General features: G+C 44.6%; 1 protein-coding gene across 6 annotated transcripts in view; it reads right to left on the bottom strand.

The window, feature by feature from the left end:
- MAP3K3 (mitogen-activated protein kinase kinase kinase 3) overlaps nucleotides 1-21,134 on the bottom strand; it is a 62,390-nt gene that overhangs the window by 7,346 nt on the left and 33,910 nt on the right. For 2 of the 6 annotated variants that reach the window (XM_069482753.1, XM_069482757.1), the window contains 6 exons: nucleotides 16,847-16,967; nucleotides 5,766-5,899; nucleotides 2,672-2,745; nucleotides 1,888-1,899; nucleotides 600-667; nucleotides 322-414 (listed from right to left, as the gene is read on the bottom strand). In XM_069482753.1, coding sequence (XP_069338854.1) covers nucleotides 322-414; nucleotides 600-667; nucleotides 1,888-1,899; nucleotides 2,672-2,745; nucleotides 5,766-5,899; nucleotides 16,847-16,967 — 502 coding nt within the window. The remainder of the gene's footprint in view (nucleotides 1-321; nucleotides 415-599; nucleotides 668-1,887; nucleotides 1,900-2,671; nucleotides 2,746-5,765; nucleotides 5,900-16,846; nucleotides 16,968-21,134) is intronic. The other 4 variants (XM_069482754.1, XM_069482758.1, XM_069482755.1 and 1 more) reach the window with 2 other exon arrangements.

Here is a 21,134-nt window from a genome sequence, read left to right as displayed (position 1 = left end):
GTCTGTCTGCTGCTGCAGGGAAGAAGAGGGCTTCAGAGAGGTGGTGCTCCTGGAGCACGCCACAGACAAAGGTCAGAGTTCCCAGTGGCAACATCTTGATCTACAAATATCGCTCTCCCCGTCTGGCTTTTTTGTTTTTTTCTGCCTCCTGTGCCTTAAGTCTTGGGCCACAATTCCTCAGGAATAAAGGAAAACACAGGGTTTGGAGTGCCTGGGCCCAGGCCTCTCATGATGGCTTTTCCGTGGCAACTTTTCCACGGTGCAACTCTACGCACTCCTTTCTTGAGGCACCAGCAGGGGGCAGGGTGCAGGTGCACTCACCGTCATTGTAGTCCTTGTGGTGCATAGACACATGGTAGCGCCGGGGGTAAGTTCCACCTTTGACCCCTTTGTCATATAGCTGAGTTTCCCGATCTGAGTAAGACAAGGGAATCACTGGCTTCTGGGTAGGTCAAAGTGGGAGAATCACTTAAGCCCCCAGGTCACCCTGAGGCCTCAGAGCAGCAAGCCCGAGGAAAGTTACCAACTCAGAGTGGTCACACCACAGTGTCTGTGGCCCAGACACCCTGCAGCACCCACCCAGGCTCTGTGGAGCTCACCTGAGTACTCCTGTCTGTTGTCGGGGAAGCTCTGGGCTCGGGACATTCGTGATTTCCGGAAGGAAGGGCTAGAGAAAACAAAAAGAAATCCCAAAATAGACCTCCACGTACTTTCAGAGCAGCCCAGCAGGGCATCCAGTTGGCCTCCCTATCTAACTCCCTCCCATAGCACTGGGTGAGAGGAGCAGAGTTTGAGGGAAAAGGCCCTTTTCTGAGCCCAGCCTCCTCTTTCCACCCTCCCTTCACTAGTCTGAGGCCCAAATCTGACAGGGAAATCTCCCATCCTACCGCGCTCCAGCCTGGCTGCACACCCCTTGCCCTTCTTGGACTTTCTTCCCACCTCTGTAACAGGTGAAGAGCTGTAAGAGAATCCTTTGCCCAGGGAAGTAACAAATAGCAACAACAACATGGTTTACAGATTGCTGTTCTCTTACCTATTTTACAAAGTGAGGTAGGAAATATGGTATAGTAGCAGGTCCCAATGACTAAACACCTGCTATACTGTTTCTAGTCTTCAAAGACACCCTAGAGGTTAGGTATTACACAGCCCTATTTACTTGCCCAAGGACACAGCTAGTAAGCAACAGGGCCAGACTTCAAATCCAGGTCTATGATTCCAAAGTCCATGTTCTTGCGGCTAAACCAGGCATCTTCCTTTCAAACTAATCACATCATCTCATTTTAGAGACAGGAAAACTGAGGAACAGAGAGGTTAAGGGACCTGTTCAAAGCCACTCAACTAATATTTGGTGGAACTGGGACTGGATCTAGATCTATCTGGCTCCAGATCCCATGACCTTCCCCATGAAGAGAAGATGAGAACACTAAGCTCAAGTCAGGCCCAGGCCTCAAGGAAGTTAGTCCAGATCATTCCTAATAGGAAGAAAACAAAGCATTGTACGGACAGAGGAAAAACCTCAGAATAGAGAAGTAGGTAAGTTCAGCTGTCTTTCCCAGCATCCACATGACTGGCCCTTTCCCTTACACAAGAGTGCCTTTTGAGAGGGCCACAGGGGTGGCGAGAGCTGACCCCTAGTGTTTTCCAACTACTACACCTTCTGTAGTCCTCCCCTCCTGGGCTCCCCCCACCAAAGCTCAGGAGATAGACAAAAGTCAGAGTCAGTCCCTGCCCTGGCAGGGCCTTCAGTCTGTGGCAGCAACCCCTGGCACTCTTACCTGTGCCTTCCTCCCCTGGTTGGAGAGCAAGCCCAAAACAAGGATAGATATTGGAAACCAACAAGTAACTACGTCTGCATTCTATGATATCTAGAGGGAAGACAGTGCTCACCCACGTTCCAGTCTGTTAGGAGAGATAGGACAAGTTTGGCCACAGTCGCAAGATCATTACTCACATGAACAATCAGTTCCACAAAAGAAAAAAGAAATCCCGAAACCTGCTCCATAGCCTCTGACCATAGCCCTAAGCCCAGCCAGACGTGATCAAACATGCTCTTGGGCATAATGAGGTTGAGGCGAGGGAGTGGCGGGATCAGTGCCAAGGCCTGTTCCCAACATACCCCTGCGCAGAGCCATTTGGCATGTAAAGGACAGCACTTGTTTCCTCCCCAAGTGTTAGAACAAGATACACAGCTAGCAGGCAGTGTGGTACTCTAGACAGTCTGGATGTTTTGTTTTCTGATTTCAGTTTCTTACTGTCCCAGACACACTTAGAGAAAAAAATGGAAGCAAACCAACAGATGAGAATTCAGTTTTCCCCCCAAAACATTGATGATCCACTGCTTCTCAGTTCAGATGACAGCAATGAGGCCAAAAGTACAAGGATACTTCCAGCATTATATTATGTGGAAAGTCAAAACATGTAAAGCACTTAGAACAACACAGCACTTAATAAATGAGCTGCTATTTTATGAGCTAGTATTACATTCATTAAATTATGCAAACACAACATTCTCATGGCTTTGGGAAATAAGGAGAGGGCTTTCCTAAGAAGCACGATGTTTTGACCCTGGGCCTACAGTCTAGCTCAGAGACACACACTAGCTAACTCTACTTCCTCAGACAGTTCCAAAAACACCCACGTATCACCCCCCAAACCACCCATAGTCCCATACCTGTCTGCTGACCTGTCCAAGGATTGGCAGCTTCCTGACAAGGAATTTTCTGCACTGCTCAGGGGATCCAGCATCTGTAAGGCAAGTCATAAAATAAAACCATAGCCCTAGCCCAAATCCCAGCCAGGTGACCCAGGCTTTATGACTCAGTCAGGGCCAGCATATGGTCCTTTTTGTCAAAATATGAAGTGCCCTTTCTCTCCCCGTGCAGTGGGAAGAATGGTTAGTAAGGTACCATTCTCCCCTTTAGTTTGAAGGGCAAGTTTCCAGGAGGCAGAAAAATGCTTGGCTGGCATCCCAAGGGGCTCTGCCAGGAGAGCAAAGCCAAGATGCTGCTTCTCTTGTTGGCATTTTCTTGGCTCATTAACATTGAGACCTGGCGCTGGAGATGGTACTACCCCGTAGAGGCTTCCAGTGAGTTTGGGTGGGACCTTAATGCTTCTGTTTACACTCCATGATTTATAATTTACAAAGACAAGTATTGCCTCATTTCACAGATAAGTACTACAGGCCTAGAAAGGTTAGGAGACTGGTCTAAAAAAGTCACAAAACTAGTTAGTGCACAGCTGGTACCAGAACAAAAACTTCCCAGTTCCTGGTTCCATGCAGAGGTAATAGGTATCTATATAAATTACTTCTCTGGCCCTGGTCAAATGAAGTAACAAAAAGCCTTCAGAATAGCTTTTCCTCCAATTAATCTCCTGAAGGGTCCACCCATTCATTTTCTCTGTGCAGAAAATTTCAGAGACTTCATCATCTGAGCTCCAACATTAAATGTTACACAGGGAAGTAAAGTATCAGAATTATGAAAATTCACTAACAACCTTCATAAAATTAGTTTCCAACTAAAATATCTTTTCCCATTTAATGCTATCCCCACTCATAATTTTAAATGCTTTAGGTCATATTGTCATATATGATCTTTAAAAATCTGCCAATCAAGGCAAATTAATTGCAAAGTAAAACTGCAAATCTTGCTAAGGATACAGGATGTCCCAAAGTAAATGAAACCAACATGGGAAAGAATTGCTCCTGATCCATGAAGTGCATGCTTGGCAAAGTTAGACCAGCTAACAGAAAAAGAGAAAATGGGTGATTATAACAACACAGCAGGTATGATGGAGGAAGAAGAATACCTAAGGCTCAAGAGAGGCCTTGTGGAAAATGCTGACTCCTGTGAATGCTCTTGCAAAAAATGACCCTCTTTATGATAGTGCTGCAGAAGTCAAGGGGGAAGTAAAGGAAGTTACATTGTGCTAGCATAGTTTTTGTTAGAAAAATTAAGCAGAAAAAATTAGCATGAATCATGCTTTGTTCATTCTAAAAATTAGCAAACAGATGCAACTATTACCTAAATCTGATTAAAGAAAAACAAAATAAATGTATCTTAGTTTCACTTTTCAAGAAAGTCCCAGTGGAATATTCTTTCACTACATACTGTACTGTTTTTGCCCCTGTTAAGTGGATTTATCTTGAATGGCCTGTTACCAGGAGCAATCCTCTTTAACTAAAGGGGTAGATACTGGGGAAGGACCTTGGCAATCCCCAGCTGCCACCTGCCATGGCCTCTTTCTAAAACGTTTGTTCTCACTAGGAGTGAAATTCTCCCATGCCTTCCAGGGCCAGGCAGGCAAAGTATAGAAGTGAAGGGGCTAGGGCACAGGACCATAGGGAGAGACAGAGACCAAAGGCAATAGAGCTCATTTGCAATTTCTGGGATTTTACATCTAAGTCACCCCTAGAACAGCTGATGTTCAGAAGTGCTTCGGTTAGAGAAACCAGAAGAAAAGATGGTCAGGAAAATGCCCAAGAAGGGAATGTACAGTTAAAGGCACTCCAGGTCACTGTTCCAAACATGAATTTATCTAGAAGGCAGGAGTACAGAGGGAGAAGAAGAGTGTAAAGGGCTTCTCCTAGCCTATATGTGGTGTTTTTTTTTTTTTGAAATGGAGTCTCGCTCTGTCACCTGGGCTAGAGTACCATGGTATCAGCCTAGCTCACAGCAACCTCAAACTCCTGGGCTCAGGCAATCCTCCTGCCTCAGCCTCCCGAGTAGCTGGGACTACAGACGCATGCCACCACGCTAGAGATGGGGTCTCACTCTTGCTCAGGATGGTCTCAAACTCCTGGGCTCAAGAGATCCTCCTGCCTCGGCCTCTCAGAGTGCTAGGATTACAGGGTGAGCCACTGTGCCCAGCCTTATATGTTCGAATAATAAAACAAAAGTTACAAGAATCAGTTTTTTATAAAATCTCCCGAGTGATGGCACCGGCCATTCTGTTGGGCATTTTAACCCTTAAGAAATTTCCCCTTCTCAGACCAAATCCCAGAAATTACAAGAACCGACCTTTCTCTTTGCAATCAAAGCAAGCTCGCTGCAAAGACCAGAATGAAGCCAGAGGTCTCACCCTTGCTGGCTCACCCACTAAGCAAATTGCCATTTTCATCAAGTAAGCCACTGGTTAAAAACCAAAGCCATTAAAATGGCTGAGCCATTGTGGTAGACACAACCTAAGGTGACTCCTCCCCCACAATAAATGTTTATGTTGTTTTCAGATTCTAACTTTGTGGTAATTTGTTAATATAGCTGTCTACCACCATAGAAGATCACCCTAACCAACCCTACAGTGTAATCTGGATATGGTTTACTCCCTACCTTTGATCAAGAAATAGCAAAACTAAAATATAGCCAATGAAAAACACAATCTGTCAGTTTAGGACTGGTCATGTGCTAACACTGCTGAAATGAAGACAGGCAGTTGTAAGGACGTACACAAATAACAGAGTGGTATTCTGCAGGGGACCAGTGAGAGGACCACGAAGAGGGAAAATCTAACAAGTGCTCACCCAATACCAAGAAGGCTAGGCAGACTAGATCCCATCTTTGGCAGGAATTGACATTTGGCCCTTACAAAGGAATAATCCATATTTGGGCAGGCCTGGCTTATAAAAGAGCTATTTGGTAGGGTTCAAGTCCCTCAGGTCTGCACTGTGCCCACCAAGAACCCCCCGTTATAACCTTGGTCTGACACAGGCCATGGGCACACCCCCCCCCCCCCCCCCCCCCCCGCCCCGGCCCTAGCCCCATACTCACGCACTGCTCGCTAGTCTCTGGAATGAACTCCCCTTCACTGTTGATGCTGGTGTAGGACCCCTGCCGGGCAATGTGCTGCTGCCGTTCAGGGACGTAGCCAGGGGGAGGTGAGCTTCGGCCCGGGTTCTGGGAGCCTAGAGCACAGAAACAAGGTTTTTGACAACAGAGCCCAGGATGCGCAGCCCGAGTGATACTGGGCTCTAGAGTTCAGGGATGTGACTCAGGTGGGTCATGGCACTAAAGTCTAATATGCTCCAGCTCCCTAATAGGAAATGAAGGCCACATATGGAACAGGCACTAAAGTATATATGACCAAGAATGTTGACACAAAACATGAACCAAAATAACCCTTATGAAAACAATTTAAGCTGGCAAATCAGACCAGTTCGTTTTTTCTTTTTTTTGGTGGGGGGGGCGGGGAGACAAGGTTTCATTCTGTTGCCCAGGTGAGAACACAGTGCCTGATCATAGCGTGCTGCAGCCTTAAAGTGATCCTCCTGCCTCAAGTCTCCCAAGTAGCTGGGACTATAGGTATGTGCCACCATGCCTGGGTAATTATTTTATTTTTTGTAGAGACAGGGTCTCATTGTGTTGCCCAGGCTGGTCTTGAACGCCTGGCCTCAAGCAATCCTCCTGCCCCAGCCTACCAAAGTACTGGGATTACAGGCGTGAGCCACCATGCTTGGCCCCAGATCAGCTTTAAAAAAAAACCTTCGTATATTCCTTCATAATGCCACCCTTTCTTCATAATGTCACTCTTTTCCTCTAGAACACCAATACCATTTCCTCTTACACTAGGAAGAACCTAGGAAAATGATCACTACATTGGCCTAGCCCTCTTGAGCTTTGGGTCCCAGCAGCATTTTGAGGTTGGGGGCCAAGGAAAGGTAACTCGATATAGCTGGGCACGTCTCTCTGCTGGCCTGTCCTCCCAGTGTCTCCCCTTACTTGTTCTCTACCTGTATCAGATAAGAAGGCCCTCCCAATGGTGTAGCCAGGAACCAGAGGTAGCCTCCTCCATCCCTACCCACTCCCATACTTCCCGGCTACTACAAGTAAAGATAGTATCTTGCATTTATGTAGTGCTTTACTTTTTGTTGGCATTCACAGAAGTTGCCTCATTTGAGTTTCAACATCCCCCCAACAGAGATTTGGCAAGTATTTTCTGAGTACCTGCTAAGTGGCAGGCATTCTGCAAAGTATTTTCACATTTGCTACTTCACTTAATCCTTTCAACAATCCTGAGAGGTATGCATTGGCTTTACTTAACAGAGGAGGGAACCCAGACTCAAGGAACTTTACATTTCTTAAAAAAAAAAAAAAAAAAAAATACAGCACAGTTTTAAGAAGCAGAAATTATTCCTGTTTTAAAGGTAAGAGAATATAAAGCTAATTTACAGGTACTTTTGCCACATCAGCTTGTAAGATAGAATGGTTTATCATCCTAACATCAACGAATGACATGGATACGCAGTAATGCTTTTCAGTCATAGGGATTTTGAGGCTGAGAAATCAAGTCTCCGTACTCCTAGCCTAAGAGCGTTTTCTGACTGATTCTGTTGCTTTGTATGATCAGAAAAGCAGACAAAAGTAAGGTCAAAAGTTTGCATCTTTTTTCCTTCCTAAGCTCACCAGACAAACCAGAAGGGCCAATCTTCAACCAACACACAAATATTTCTAGCAGTTTCAAAACTTAAATATAGGGCTCTTATCCTGAGCCCTTTTCCTGTTATGGAAGAAACAAATTTATCCAGTTGTGTAGAAAACCAGAGACATGCAAGCCCTCCCCTCCCTTATCTGATACTCCCCACCTCTCCCTTACAATCCAGCAATTCCCAGACACGGGGAACAGCAGAAGTACTATCCCTTGACAAAGCAGGCTACTTTCCTTTCTAGCTGGTTTCTCCAGTCTAGCTCAGGGGCTGTAACATTAGGTTTTCTGAAATGGAACTGCAGGCAAGGTGCTCTGTGGGAATGGCTAAGGAAGAAAGACCTGGGGAAGAACCTGACTCATTCTATCCAACTACAAGCAACTGCCAACTCCCTCCTTTCTTTTCTTTTTTTTCTTTTATTTAAGAATGGGTCTCACCGGGTTGCCTAGCCTGGCCTCAATCTCCTGGGCTCATGTGATCCTCCCAGCTCAGCTTCCCAAGTAGCTGGGACTACAGGCATGTACCACTGTGCCCAGATTACCTCTTGATAGTACCCTAGTCTAGACCAGTTTTAGAAGGAAAATTTAGGATGCACAGTTTTATATATCTCTCCTCTCAATCAAAAGCTCACATGGAGCCACTCAGCCTGTGCTCTGGAAGTAGAGATGGTACACCAAGGACTATGCATCTACTGCAGAGGCTGCTAAAGAGCCCAGTCAAGGTTCTGTGGACATCCTAGAAGAGAGGGTAGGCCTAACAAATTGCTGCGGCTCAGTAAAACTTCCTGAGCCATGAAGACACCTTCCACTATTCCAAGGACCCTCATAAGGAAGAAAAATACTTCACAGAAAAAAAGAATGGCCAGGAGGGTCATTTTTTGAAAGGCAGTTTCTAATGAGTTTAAACAATTTTTTCAATGTCCTTCAAGAAACTGCCTCCTTTATTCTTTCACATGAAGTCAGCCTTTCAGAACATATGGCTCATTTGGTTGTACAGAATACATTTTAAAAAATTCGCCACCAAGAACACTTCCAATCTCTTCTTGGAGGCATCAACCCAGTCTCCCTCCAAGGAGATGTCTCAGGAGGGAAGGCTAACATGGGGCATTCAGCAATCTGGCTTCCCCACATGACTCCAGAGCAGAAGCCAGAAACAAAATTGCTCTGAAAACAGGCAAAGAATTTTGCTGGATTTCCTGTCTCAACATCTCACACACACAGTACAGGCAACCAATTCTGAGATGAAGTGGTACTCGAGCCATGCCTTTCTAATGATCTCAAACAGCCCATGGAAGAGAGTCTGTCCATGTTTCCTAAGCCCTATCAGAAACCGAAGTTGCTCTGAGTGTAAATTTAGGGATATTGTGCCATGAACAGAGCAACGAAATCAGCCAAGGCAATTTTTTTCCTTTTCTTTTTTCAGAAAAGACTTTGTCACCTCTCATTTAGCCCTTACAACACCGCTGCAGTGGAGGTGCATTATTATCACCCACATCGTGCAGAGGAGGAACCTGAGGTCCAGGACCATAAAGTGACTTAACGTAGGGCTGAGGCTAGAAAACAAGCTTTGTAACTCCCAGCACAGTTTAGCCAAAGCAATTTTGGGACCATAATTTATTTCCAAAAAGGGCAGGCCTGCTGCTGAACAGTAGCACAAGGAAAAATTTCTTCCTAAACTGGTTGGGCCATTCGTTCCCCAAGAGTGATCCATACAGAGGATAGGGATCCCATCCATGAGGAAGTATGACAGTCTTTCTGCCAGGCACAAGAGGGAGGCTTACATGGGGATTTCTTGACAGCACAGGAAAAACATAGTGCCATGTTTCATGCAGCTCAAATTCAGGATTGTTTTGTCCATGGTCATTTGTGAGTTGGAGGCCAGGGATACAAAATGCCATTTGGCCAACAGAGGGCTCGGGGGCAAAGACAAGATGGAGTTAAGGAGAAATCTGGACCAAGGATAAGAAAACTACTCCACTTTCCAGTGGCCCAGATGTCAAAGATCCATGCGCCTGGCTACTTCCCTTGCCAGTGTAACACAAAATTCCAGTGCAACCATGAAAAAAGGATGGTTTTCTTAAGTTCTACAATGCCTCAAAACATAGAGCACTATTTAATCTTTGCTTACCAACATTAGCCTAGTGCCTGCTTCCTACTTTTGGCTTTGGATAACATTTTAGTAGCCCACAAGTTCTGTGGCAATTCAATTCATATGCTGGTAACATTTGTCAGCAGCAGAAGCAACCCTAAGGGGGTAAGCAAGGTGGATCGAAAAAAGCCTAAGCTTTGAAATTAGATGAACATTGGTTCAAATCAGGCTTCGGGCCGGGCATGGTAGCTTATGCCTGTAATCCTAGCACTCTACTCTGGGAGGCCAAGACAGGAGGATCACTTGAGCTCAGGAGTTCGAGACCAGCCTGAGCAAGAGCAAGAACTGAAAATAGAAAAATCAGCCAGGCATGGTGGCATGAGCCTGCAGTCCCAGCTACTCAGGAGGCTGAGGCAGGAGGATCGCTTAAGTCCAGAAGTTTGAGGTTGCTGTGAGTTAGGCTCATGCTACAGCACTCTACTCAGGGCAACAGAGTGAGACTCTGTCTCAAAAAAAAAAAAAAAAAAAAACAGAACAGAACAGAAAAATCAGGCTTTGCCACTCATTAACTGAATGATTTAAACTCTCACCTTAATTTCCTCACCTGCAAAATGGGGAGAACTATCTACCTCATAATTTTTTGGAAGTTATAAATGTGGTGGCACAGGCACACATCTACATAACACCATCTCATGGCAGGAACTCCACAGAATCCCATTTGTTTCCTTCACTTTATGTAGCAGATGTGATAGGGTAGGCTCAAGATCTAGTCCACCCTTCTAGTATGACTTCCTGTGCTTCAGAAGCTAATTAGATAAAAGTTATATTTCTAAGACTTCCTTTTGGTTTAGCCAATCAGATGCACTTGGATGAGATTTAGAGACTTCCTGCCATTCCTGTTGCTTCTGGGAGCAGTCACAGAAGCCTTTGGTTTTTCTGCCACAGCATTTGCAGAGGCTCCACACCTGGTCCCTAGCTTTGCCGATGTCAAGAGACAGGCGTGGACTAGAGCTGAGGGGCACTTAGTTTCTCGACTGGTGGCTTCCTAATTACAGAAGAAGAAGGAGCTCCATGGTGTGTCTTAACCTAAAGCCTGCTTTTCTCACTCCCTCAATGATTCCATAAGCCAGAATGTACACTGAATCTCTTCCTGAAACTAGCTAGAGTGGGCTGTCTTCTGTACAATTGAACCCTGACCAACACTCTGGAATGGTATTACACATTTTACCTAGAACAAATAAAAAATGTCTCTTGTAAGGGATTGATTAGAGAGAAAGAAAAACTTGACTCACTGATGAAATCTCAGACATTGGTCCAAACTATGCCCAAACAGGATGAACTGCCCTCAGTCTTTTACAGGGAGTGTCTAAGGTAAGACCTCCCTGGGATAAAATATTCATGGTCCCCCCTGACACCCATCCCCTCCTTCACCAGCTGCACTGAACTCTCCCCTGGTTTTGCAGGTGGGATGGGACTAGCTCACGAGGCCAGAACTACAGAACCAGGAGGGCCTGGGGGAAAATAGCAAAGGCTTTCTGAGCTTTTATTTCTAGCCAGAGACTTTCACTTTTTCCAATCCATACTGTGCCTGCAGAGAGCCAGCCTTGTTATCTGATGGGCGACATGCCAGGGGCTATTGTGCACAGGCCCACAGCCTGGAGCAGGAAAGGGAAGTCTCCCCAAACCAATGGCTATCAGAGGAAGCGAATGGAAAAACCAGGAGTTGGCAGAACTGCTCCATGGCATTTTCAGTTTTGTTTTTATCTTCATTTCAGAAATTGGGAGCCAATGAGATGCACAACAGCAGTCAAGAACAAGTGAGACAGGGGAGCTGAACAGGACAGGACACTGGACCATAAGACTCACTGATGGTCACACACTTATCAGGAGTGACAGCAATGAGCCCGACAGCACAAAGCACAGTTCTATGCAAAACAGCTCATTCCACAGGCTCCAGAAGGCAGGCACAGGAAGGGGTCACAGGTTCTCTGGGACACCCTTCCCTGGCATTTCAGCCTGATCTTGCTCTAGCCTCACTGGGCCATTTGAGCGAAGGGCACAATGTGAGATGGGCATCTCAGCACCAGCTGAAGCAAAAGAGCACAGTAGCAGTCCTCTGTTCAGAGTGGCCCACAAGTCAATGAAGACATTCAACACATAAGAAGACAGGGGTTCAAGCTGCCAGCTGCTTGCATTCTTCCCCGGGCATGCTAGCTCTCTGCGAGCCTCCTTAACCCAGAAAGGCAGAGGCAGAGATAAACTCAGCCTAAGATATGCTGATTTTTTTGCTCTGTACTCTGACCCAAAGCTGAAAGAGAGGCTCTCAGATTCTGGCCTTTCTCATAGGAGAACCCTCATCAGGAAGCTGATGCAGTCAGGAAGTTGCCTCCGCAGGGAGTTCTGGAGCTTTGGGTCAGTGTTAATGTGCAGGTCATTGCAAGTACAAAGAGATAGCTTTTTTTAGCCATCAACTATTTTCTAAATCCTTTTCTCTCTTGAGGGACAGATGAGATGGAGAGAGGAGTCAAATCTTTTTTTCTTCCTCAACACAATTTTAACCAGTATTTCCCAATATGCTCACACTGGACCAGACTGTGCAGAACAGTGCTTCTCAACACTTTCATCCCATAAGACCCTGTGCTTCCACTTTCAAAATTCCTATTTTATTTTAAAGTTGCTATCACCACTAACCAGTTTCTGGTCTCATCTAGTATCACAAAAGAATTTATAGTGAGAAGGAGACAAAAAAAACCTTTGGAAGTAAAGGAAGCTGATCATTTTGTTTTCACGTGTGTGGCTGCTACCTCTGCAGTCTTGGTTTCTACCCTTTCAAACCTCTACTAGGACTAGAAGCTGGTCCCACGCACCGCTAACTCTTTACTGCCCAGTTGTCGCCATAAGTCATGTCATCCTTTCAACATTCTTTTTTTTTGTTCTCTGCCTGAATATTTCCTACTCTTCTCTCAGAGACAGAAGGCTCCCGCCACCCCCAACCCCACTCCTTGCCAAGGCACTGTAAGCCTGGACTGCTTGAGTCATCTCCTGCCGGACTCAGCTCCCCCATGGCCTCCTCTTCACCACCTTCAATCTCTCCTTTTCAGTCATCTTTATCCCTCCCTTCAAAAACTTGCTCAGATCTCTAGTCTGAAAACATCCTGACCTCATTTCTGCTGCTGCCTTAAGCCAAAAGCCCACCTCTTTTTTCTTTTACTATCAAATTCCTCGAAAAACCTGACTGCCTCCACTCTGGCTTATCTCATTGTGGGACAAAATGGCAAGACAAGGAGAAAGATGGAATAAGAACAGGGCAAAGGTACTTAACAAGATGCACTAGACCAAGCAGGAGTCAGAATGTGGCAGGGACAAGTCCTTTAGCTGAGGCTTGGCTACATAGCTTACAGGCACCACCCAATGTATTACAGAAGAATGGTGCTTGAGCTCAGCTTCAAAGGTAGGTAGAATTTCCATAGGCAAAGATATGAGGAAGGACATCATCAGGTAGGGAAATTCCATCAGCCTTCCTGGCCAACTCCCCACACAGAGATTAACTCCTTTACCAGCAGGTTTTTTGTTTATTTATGTTTTCTTAGCATGAACTAGTTTAACAGACTAGCCAGCTTGAAAAAAATTAGAATTCAGGGTATGTATATTATAATGAAAAAAACAAAGGATGAACATAATAGCTGGTTTCAAATATTTGAAAAACTGTCATATGAAAGATCTCTGTGTTATCTGTATTGCTCAGGAGAGCAGTGCTAGAATCAATGAGTAAAGTGAAAGAAGGCTAATTTTCAATTCAAAATAAGGAAGAATTTCAAATAAATGGAGATGTCTAAAATTGGATTGGGCTATCTTGTACTTCCTCATCTTCACAAATGTGGCAATGGGAACTGAATGACCTGCATCTTGCAGCCTCTCACTAAATATTCACTGGTATGTTAATGTTGATGGTGACAGAGAGGGGAGAGGAAGTAGGTGGAAGGTTGACTTGCTAAGGCTAACCAACCAGAGACTTCTCCTTTGACACCATTTTTTACTGCTAGGACTTTTCCTAGTCCGTATGCTTTAACCTTGACTCCTCTCTCTTCCTATTTCCCTTTACTTCTAGAAAGTCTTATACTGTACCAGCACATAGCAAGCACTCAGACATTTGTGAATGAAAATGACAGGTTTGTATCTCTTACCCTTGGTCTGTCCTTCCCAACCTGGCTGGTCCATGTAAGGCCTCCTCCCCACATTCCTAATTTCCTTCCCTACTCCTCTGGTCACTCGTTTCCTGTGTTCTTTACAGTAGGGATCCCCAACCTATAGTGAGTTGTATAATTACTTCATTATATATTACAATGTAATAATAATAGAAATAAAGTGCACAACAAATGTAATGCGCTTGAATCCCAACACCATTCCCTCTACCCCCTGGTCTGTGGAAAAATTATCTTCCATGAAAATGGTCCCTGGTGCCAAAAAGGTTGGGGACCATTGCCAGGCTTATCCTCCTCTAACTGGCCATGAAGTGTTAGTTTCTAAGGCTCAGTTCTAGGCCCTCTTTTCTTCTCATTCTATAGTCTTTGCTGAGGTATTCTCCGCTGGGGCCAAAGTTTCAACTTGACACTTTCCAATTTTTTTTCTCCTGGCCTACGTTTTTCCCTCTGAGCAAGGGACCTGTATATCTAATTGCCCATTTGATATCTCCTGTTGGCTGTCTTAAAGGCACTTCAACATCAACATGTTTAAAACATTAGGTCTGCCCCTTCCCAGCACCTGAAACCAGGCTCTCTTCCAGTACTTCTGTCTCAGTGAAAGGCAGTGCAATTTAACCAGCTCCATAAGGCAGTAACTTATCTCCCTCTCTCTCAACACCTGCCAATTCAACCCAATATCACAGTAGTTCTTAAGCCTTTTAATCTTAGATCCCCTTTACACTTTAAAACCGAGGACACTTAAAAGCTTTTATTTATGTGAGATGTATCAATTGATATTTACTGTATTAGAAATTAAAGCTCAGAAAATTTTAAGACATTTTCACAGAAGAAACTGGGAAGGGAGCGTGAAATTTTTAATACACAATAATACACAAGCACATTCCATTAGCCATCAGAGTGATGACATCACCTCAGGAACATGACCTCTGGAAAACACTGTAAACTTGTGAGAGAAGGCATATCATGTCTTAGCATGGTCATGAAAATAATTTTTACCTCACAGACCCCCTGAAAGGATCTCAGGGACTCTCCAGGGTCCCCAGACCATGCTTTGAGAACCACTGAAATGCCATGTTCTGACACTTTTACATCAGGGAAAATGTCTTAAATCTGACTGCACCTTCCTCTCTCCACCATTGGCACTGGCCTAGTCCAAGCCCTTGTTTTTTTTTTCACCTGGACCACTGCATTAGCCTAATTTGGTTCCCTTGGAGCCATTCTTGCCCCCTCCAATCTGTTCCCCACACTGTAGCCACATCAATCTTTTCAAAATACAAATCTGGATATGTACCACTACTTACTCCTCATCACTTAAAAACCCTAAAGTAGCTTTTCGCTGCCTTCAATGTGAGGATCAGAATCCTCTGCAAGGCCCACAGGCTTTGCCTCCTCCCCAGCCTCACCCCAGCCATCAGGGCTTCTTTCCATTTCTCAGACATACCACACTCCCTCCTGCCATCAGGCCTCTGAACCTGTAGCATTCTCTGCCTAGAACCCTCTTTCCTGCATCCTCTTTGCCTAACTCCCAACTCCTATTCATGCTTCAGGTGATAACCTAAGGCTTTCCTGGTCCCAAGATCAGGTCCTATCTCTTAGTTATACACATTCGAAGCATCACACACCTTTCAGTCACAGCTGATAATCATACATTAATCACATCATGACAAGTAAATGTCTGCCTGTCCAGGGGTTGTAACGCCCACAGGGACAGGGCCTGTGTCTTTTTTACTTTCCATGTTTCTGGCACAGAGTAGATACTTCAATAATCATCTTTTGAATAAGTGAACAAAGATTCAGTTTGATGGGAAAGCAATAAGATAACACGATAAGCATTATGGCAGCGATGGGTATCAGAGGCGAACATTTTCAAGTGGCTTCCCTCTGCCTACCAAAAAAGCCTGAGCACAGTCAAGATTCCCCAGAAAGCAGCCCAGGCATCCTTTATTGGCCGCCTCTGTTCCTCCTCCAAACACACCAGCCAGTCTGGACCTAAAGGATAATGAGCTCTCCACAGGCACGGTATAAAACTCCTCTTTCCTCATCCCCTATGGAATATCTCCATATTCAAGGTCCAGCTCAAAGAGATCCTCCCCAGAATGCATTTCCCAGGTCATGCCAGTTATTTAGAAATCATCTCTCCATTTTGTGGCTCTATAGAAAGGCTCGCAGGCTCTGCCCACATCCACCACACACCCCACACACTCCAAAACACCTGGGGTTCTCAGAACCCACTGAGTTCTTTTGTGATAGTGCCTGGTAGGTGCTCTTTCCTGTGCCTGGGATATCTGTCTCTACTTGATGCTCAGTAAATCTTTGCACGTCAGCTCTGATCTTCCCTCTTCTGTGAGAGCCCTTCTCTCTGGGCAGAAGTGGTTATTGCCTCCTCTCTGCTCCTATCACCCTTGCCCTTCTGCACGCTCCCGATGGCCTGCCACCTAATGCTTGCTGAAGGACCAGGATCTAGGTGTGCTGAAAGGCTGTGTTACCCATTTTCTAAATAGGAAATACTTCAAAGAAATCTTACTCCTCAGCATTTTCAGCAAGGGAAATAATTCCCATATATGGCTCCCTACAAGGCAGAGAAAGGGTCCAAATGACTCAGCATTTAGCCCCTGCCTCCACACACAAATCAGACTCTTGCTTGGGAGCTGGAGACCCAATTACTGCCTCTTGTCAATCCTCACTGATTACTCTACAAGGAACAATGTTGTCTACTCCTGTCCCTTCAATCTCTACAAGGACTCTGGAAAAGAGGCAAAGCCAGCAGAGTTTCCCAGGCTCCAGGGCACCCAGATTCCAGGTCACAAGTCTCCCGTCCTTCGGGGGGGAAGAATGATCAAAAACGAGTGTAGTGTAGACTGAGGTCTTCAAGAAGATGTTTGAGATCACTTTTTCAGGGATGTTTAAAAGGAATTTAATCAAGCCATTACATCGTTATACTTTAAGCTCCTTGAGGGTCAGGTTACCATCCTAGTTATTTTTCTACACTTCCTTTGTAACTAAAATAAAGGCACAGAGAGGATTACTCAGCACAGAGTAATAGTCAATAAATATTTGATGATTATTTAATTAATAAATATTTATTGATTTTTAAAACATGGGCAGATAAAATAGGGAAAAAAAGGGGTGAAATACTCACTGACAGAGAGGTGCCTGCTTCTGGGCTCAGGGGGCTGGTAGACGGTATTTATATCCCCTGCAGACTGGGAAGCCTTGATCCGCACCTGCCTGGACACCCCAGAGTGGGGAGAGGAACTGTTCTGTAACAGAAGAGGAAAAAGGGAGATCTTTAAGCAGGAAGAACTATAGATGCCCCTCACCCTTCCCCAGGACTCCCCAAACTCTCAGCTACTTTCATGCGTTTAATACATGAACTACCTAGCTTTCCCCCAAATCTCACTCCTCAATCTGTCTTGGAAAATCACTATTTCTTCAATGTACTTTTACAGTGTCAGTGATATATGGGCACTGAGACCTGGTGCCCCAATTTAAAAAGTGATGACCCAGACACAGAGGAGTAACAGGCATTCCTGTAATAACTGGCCAAACAGAAAAGAGAGCTGTAAATATCCTCTCATAAAATTCTCCAGAGGGCTCAGGAAAAATAGCAGGAAATTATTTCCGTAGCAAGATCACCTGCTGGGAGGGGGGTCCAATAGAGAATGATGGCAACTTCCCTGCTCAACAAAATTCTGGTTATGATATATGTATTTTAATTAATTAGTTTTTTCGGGGGGCGGCAGGGAAGACGAAGTCTCTATATGTTGCCCAGGCTGGATTTGAACTCCTGAGCCTCCCAAGTAGCTGGGACTACAGGTGTCTGCCATCATGCCCAGCTTATATATGATATAATTTAAAAAGTAGCTCGAAGCTGGGCACGGTGTAATCCTGTAATCTCAGCTACTCCAGAGGATCCCTTGAGCCCAGGAGTTGGAGGACGTAGCAGTGAGCTATGATGATGCCACTGATTCCCAGGCAACAGAGGGAGACCCTGTCTCAAAAAATAAATAAAGATAAAATAAAAAGTAGCTCCATATGTTTCTTTTCCCCAACCATAATCACTCCCTGAAAATTAAGGTAAGAAGACCTCAGTTGTTCAAAGTACCAGAGTTTACATGTGAATCATCTCAGGATCAGGTTCAATTAGGACAAGCTATCATAGGCACCATTCTGTCAGAGGTCAAGGACCTCAGAAGAGGGTCAGCAGTCTCACTACATCCACCCCCACTTTGCACCAGCCCAGCTGAGTCACCAGGTGAGCCCTACAGAGAAAACAAAGCAACAAAGCGGGGGACTTTTATACTAAGAAAGCTTAAACCTGAACCTTGGAGTTGAGCAAGTGATGTCAGGATGTGATTACAAACAAGCCAAGTACTACTAACAGTTGGAATGGGAGCTCGGGATTTATAAACAAGTTGGGTCAAAGTTTCTACTTGCTTCTCTATCTCTGTTACCTCCTACCAAAAAAAAAAAAAAAAAAAAAAAAAGTTCAACCTAAACAAACTCTATATCCTGTCCTCCTGTCCTCCAGGAAAGAGGTTTCCTACTCTTGGGGGTGAGTTCAGCTGCCAATCCTCTAGTCTCCCCATGCCAGACTTTATCACATGCAGGGTTGTCTTGACAAAATGTCTTGCTCTAACAGGAAGTCAGAACCAAGGGGAAGTTAATGTTCTTGCTGAAACCTCCGATGTGCAACAGCTCTCTGCTGAAGTTCAGAAAGGAAACAACAGTCAAAGCCACACACTTGGGAGGCAGGCTAGTGAAAAGCAAGGGAAGGCCACAGTCCTGCAGTCAGAAAGAAAAGAGCTGCATGATGAGCCCCCTAAGGACACTTGCTTGAATGCAGGGTCTTACACATAGTGGGAATTCAATAAATCTTCGCAACAAGAATTTGAAATGTAACAAAGAACATACAACCTAAATCCTAATTTTAAAAATCTAAAAGCTGAAGGCTGGGCGTGTGGCTCATGCCTGTTATCCTAGCACTCTGGGAGGCCAAAGTGGGAGGATCATTTGAGCCTAGAACTTGGAGATTGCAATGACCTATGCTGACCCCATGGTACTCTAGCCCAGGTGTCAGGGCAAGATGAGACTGTGTCTCAAAAAAAATAAATAAATAAAATAAAAATCTAAAAACTGGGACAGGAAAATAAGTTCAACAGCCAGCACAGGCATAATTTGTAAAAGAAAAAGCTGAAGTTGTGGCAACAGGTTGGAAAGCAGGTGAAGAGAATCATGACGGTCTCAAAGCAGGACTTCTCACGTTTTAATGTAAATATAAATCATCTGAGATCTTGTGAAAGTGTAGATTCTGATTTGGTAGGTCTGGGGTGGGGCTCAGAACCTGCATCTAACAAGCTTCCAGGTGATGCTGATGCTGCTATCACATGGGCCACATTTTGAGTAGTTAGGTATAGGAGCTGAGTCATAAACTGCAGGTAATGGTTTTCAACCCTACCTGCCCATTAGAACTGCCTTTGGAGCCTTTGACACCTCAGATCAACTGCACCAGAATGTCTAGGCATGGGGGCCCAAGCACTGATATTTTTTAAATCTCCCCAAGTGATTGTAGTAATATTCAGCCAAGTTTTGAAAACCTCAATTTAAGGGGACAAAGAGGAATGGCATGGTAAATAAAAATGAGGTTGCTGCAAGGATTCCGGGAACGTTGAACAAGACCCAGAAGTGGGAAAGAGAGGAAGGAGGAAGGTGGGACTGTACTTGAAAATAAAAGGGGACAGTGGTAGAGTGAAAGGAGTGAAGTGTGTAGCTAGCAGAACATTCTAAAGACATTTGATTCTTACACCTCTGAGGGGTCCAGAATAGGTATCTGCTAGCTCCCATCCACACCTGTGGAAACTTAAGAGTGATTTGCTCAGGTGAGGCATTAAATAGTGACAGGGCTGGTCTGGAATCCAGATGCAAATAGAAGGTGGCGTCTGACTATTCTATGAAAAACTCACTAAAGGACTCTGGGTAGTGGTGTGCTGTGGCTGACAAAAACAATATGAAAAGTTACCAGGGAACCACGTACATAAAGGTTTGCAGTGACTGCAAGACAGGAGATCAACAGAAAAAGTCTATCCACAAATTATCTCAATAAAAGATTTGATGACATGACATAAAAGAACAAGTGGATTCAAATATGCATGGAGGTGGGGGGGTGGGGGAGAGTGGGGAGATGGGTAGCTTGGAGCATGGGAACCTAAGGCAAGAAATGGCACACTGGATTACCAAGAGCACCCCATCCAGTCCTCTGTTTTAATGGTGGTGCCAAGAGATATTTGCACAGAAGACCATGATAGTTATGATACTTATGGAAGCAACCAAGGTGATTTAATTAAATTTACAGCCTTATTATCCATGAATTTGTTAAAGACCTTTAAAAAAAATGTTTTGAAGCTATACAACTTCAGAATAATAGATGCCATGTTTATCACCTGTTACATGAATTATTTCCTTTTTGTTCTAAAATAATCTCCAATATTCAAGGAGTTCATCCAAATTAAGATTAGGTGAATAAATCTGTATTTTCATTATCTATACTCTTTTTTTTAGACAGAGTCTCAAGTCTCACTCTGTCGCCACAGTTGGAGTGCAGTGGCATCATCGAAGCTCACTGTAACCTCAAACTCCTGGGCTCAGGCGGTCCTTTTGCCTCAGCCTCCCAAGTACCTGGGACTACAGGTGTGCACCAGCACACCTGGCTAATTTTTCTGTTTTTAGTAGAGATGGTGTCTCGTTCTTGCTCAGGCTGGTCTTGAACTCCTAAGCTTAAGCAATCCTCTCGCCTGAGCCTCCCAGAATGCTAGGATTATAGGCATGAGCCACCATGCCGGGCCCTAACAATGTTAAATGAAAAAATAAATTAGAAAATTACATAGATACCATGATAACATTTACATAAGGTATGCAAACATATGGCCAAAAACTGGAGAGAATTATCCAAAAATAAATCAACAAATGCATTATGGTTATAGGATTATGTAAGATAGCCCTCTAAAAAATAAACTTAAAAAACTTAATATATTGACTTTATAATTTTATTTTTTTTTTTTTATTTTTTTTTTTTTGAGACAGAGTCTCACTCTGTTGCCCGGGCTAGAGTGAGTGCCGTGGCGTCAGTCTAGCTCACAGCAACCTCAAACTCCTGGGCTTAAGCGATCCTACTGCCTCAGCCTCCCGAGTAGCTGGGACTACAGGCATGCGCCACCATGCTCGGCTAATTTTTTGTATATATATATTTTAGTTGTCCATATAATGTCTTTCTATTTTTAGTAGAGACGGGGTCTCACTCTTGCTCAGGCTGGTCTCGAACTCCTGACCTCGAGCGATCCACCCGCCTCGGCCTCCCAGAGTGCTAGGATTACAGGCGTGAGCCACCGCGCCCGGCCTGACTTTATAATTTTAAAAATATAAATTCTTAG

This window comes from Eulemur rufifrons, chromosome 9 (genome assembly GCF_041146395.1).
Source record: "Eulemur rufifrons isolate Redbay chromosome 9, OSU_ERuf_1, whole genome shotgun sequence".
NCBI classification, from domain to species: Eukaryota; Metazoa; Chordata; class Mammalia; order Primates; family Lemuridae; genus Eulemur; species Eulemur rufifrons.
The sequence above is the reverse complement of the archived record's forward strand: the minus strand, read 5'-3'. Positions and strand labels throughout refer to the sequence as shown.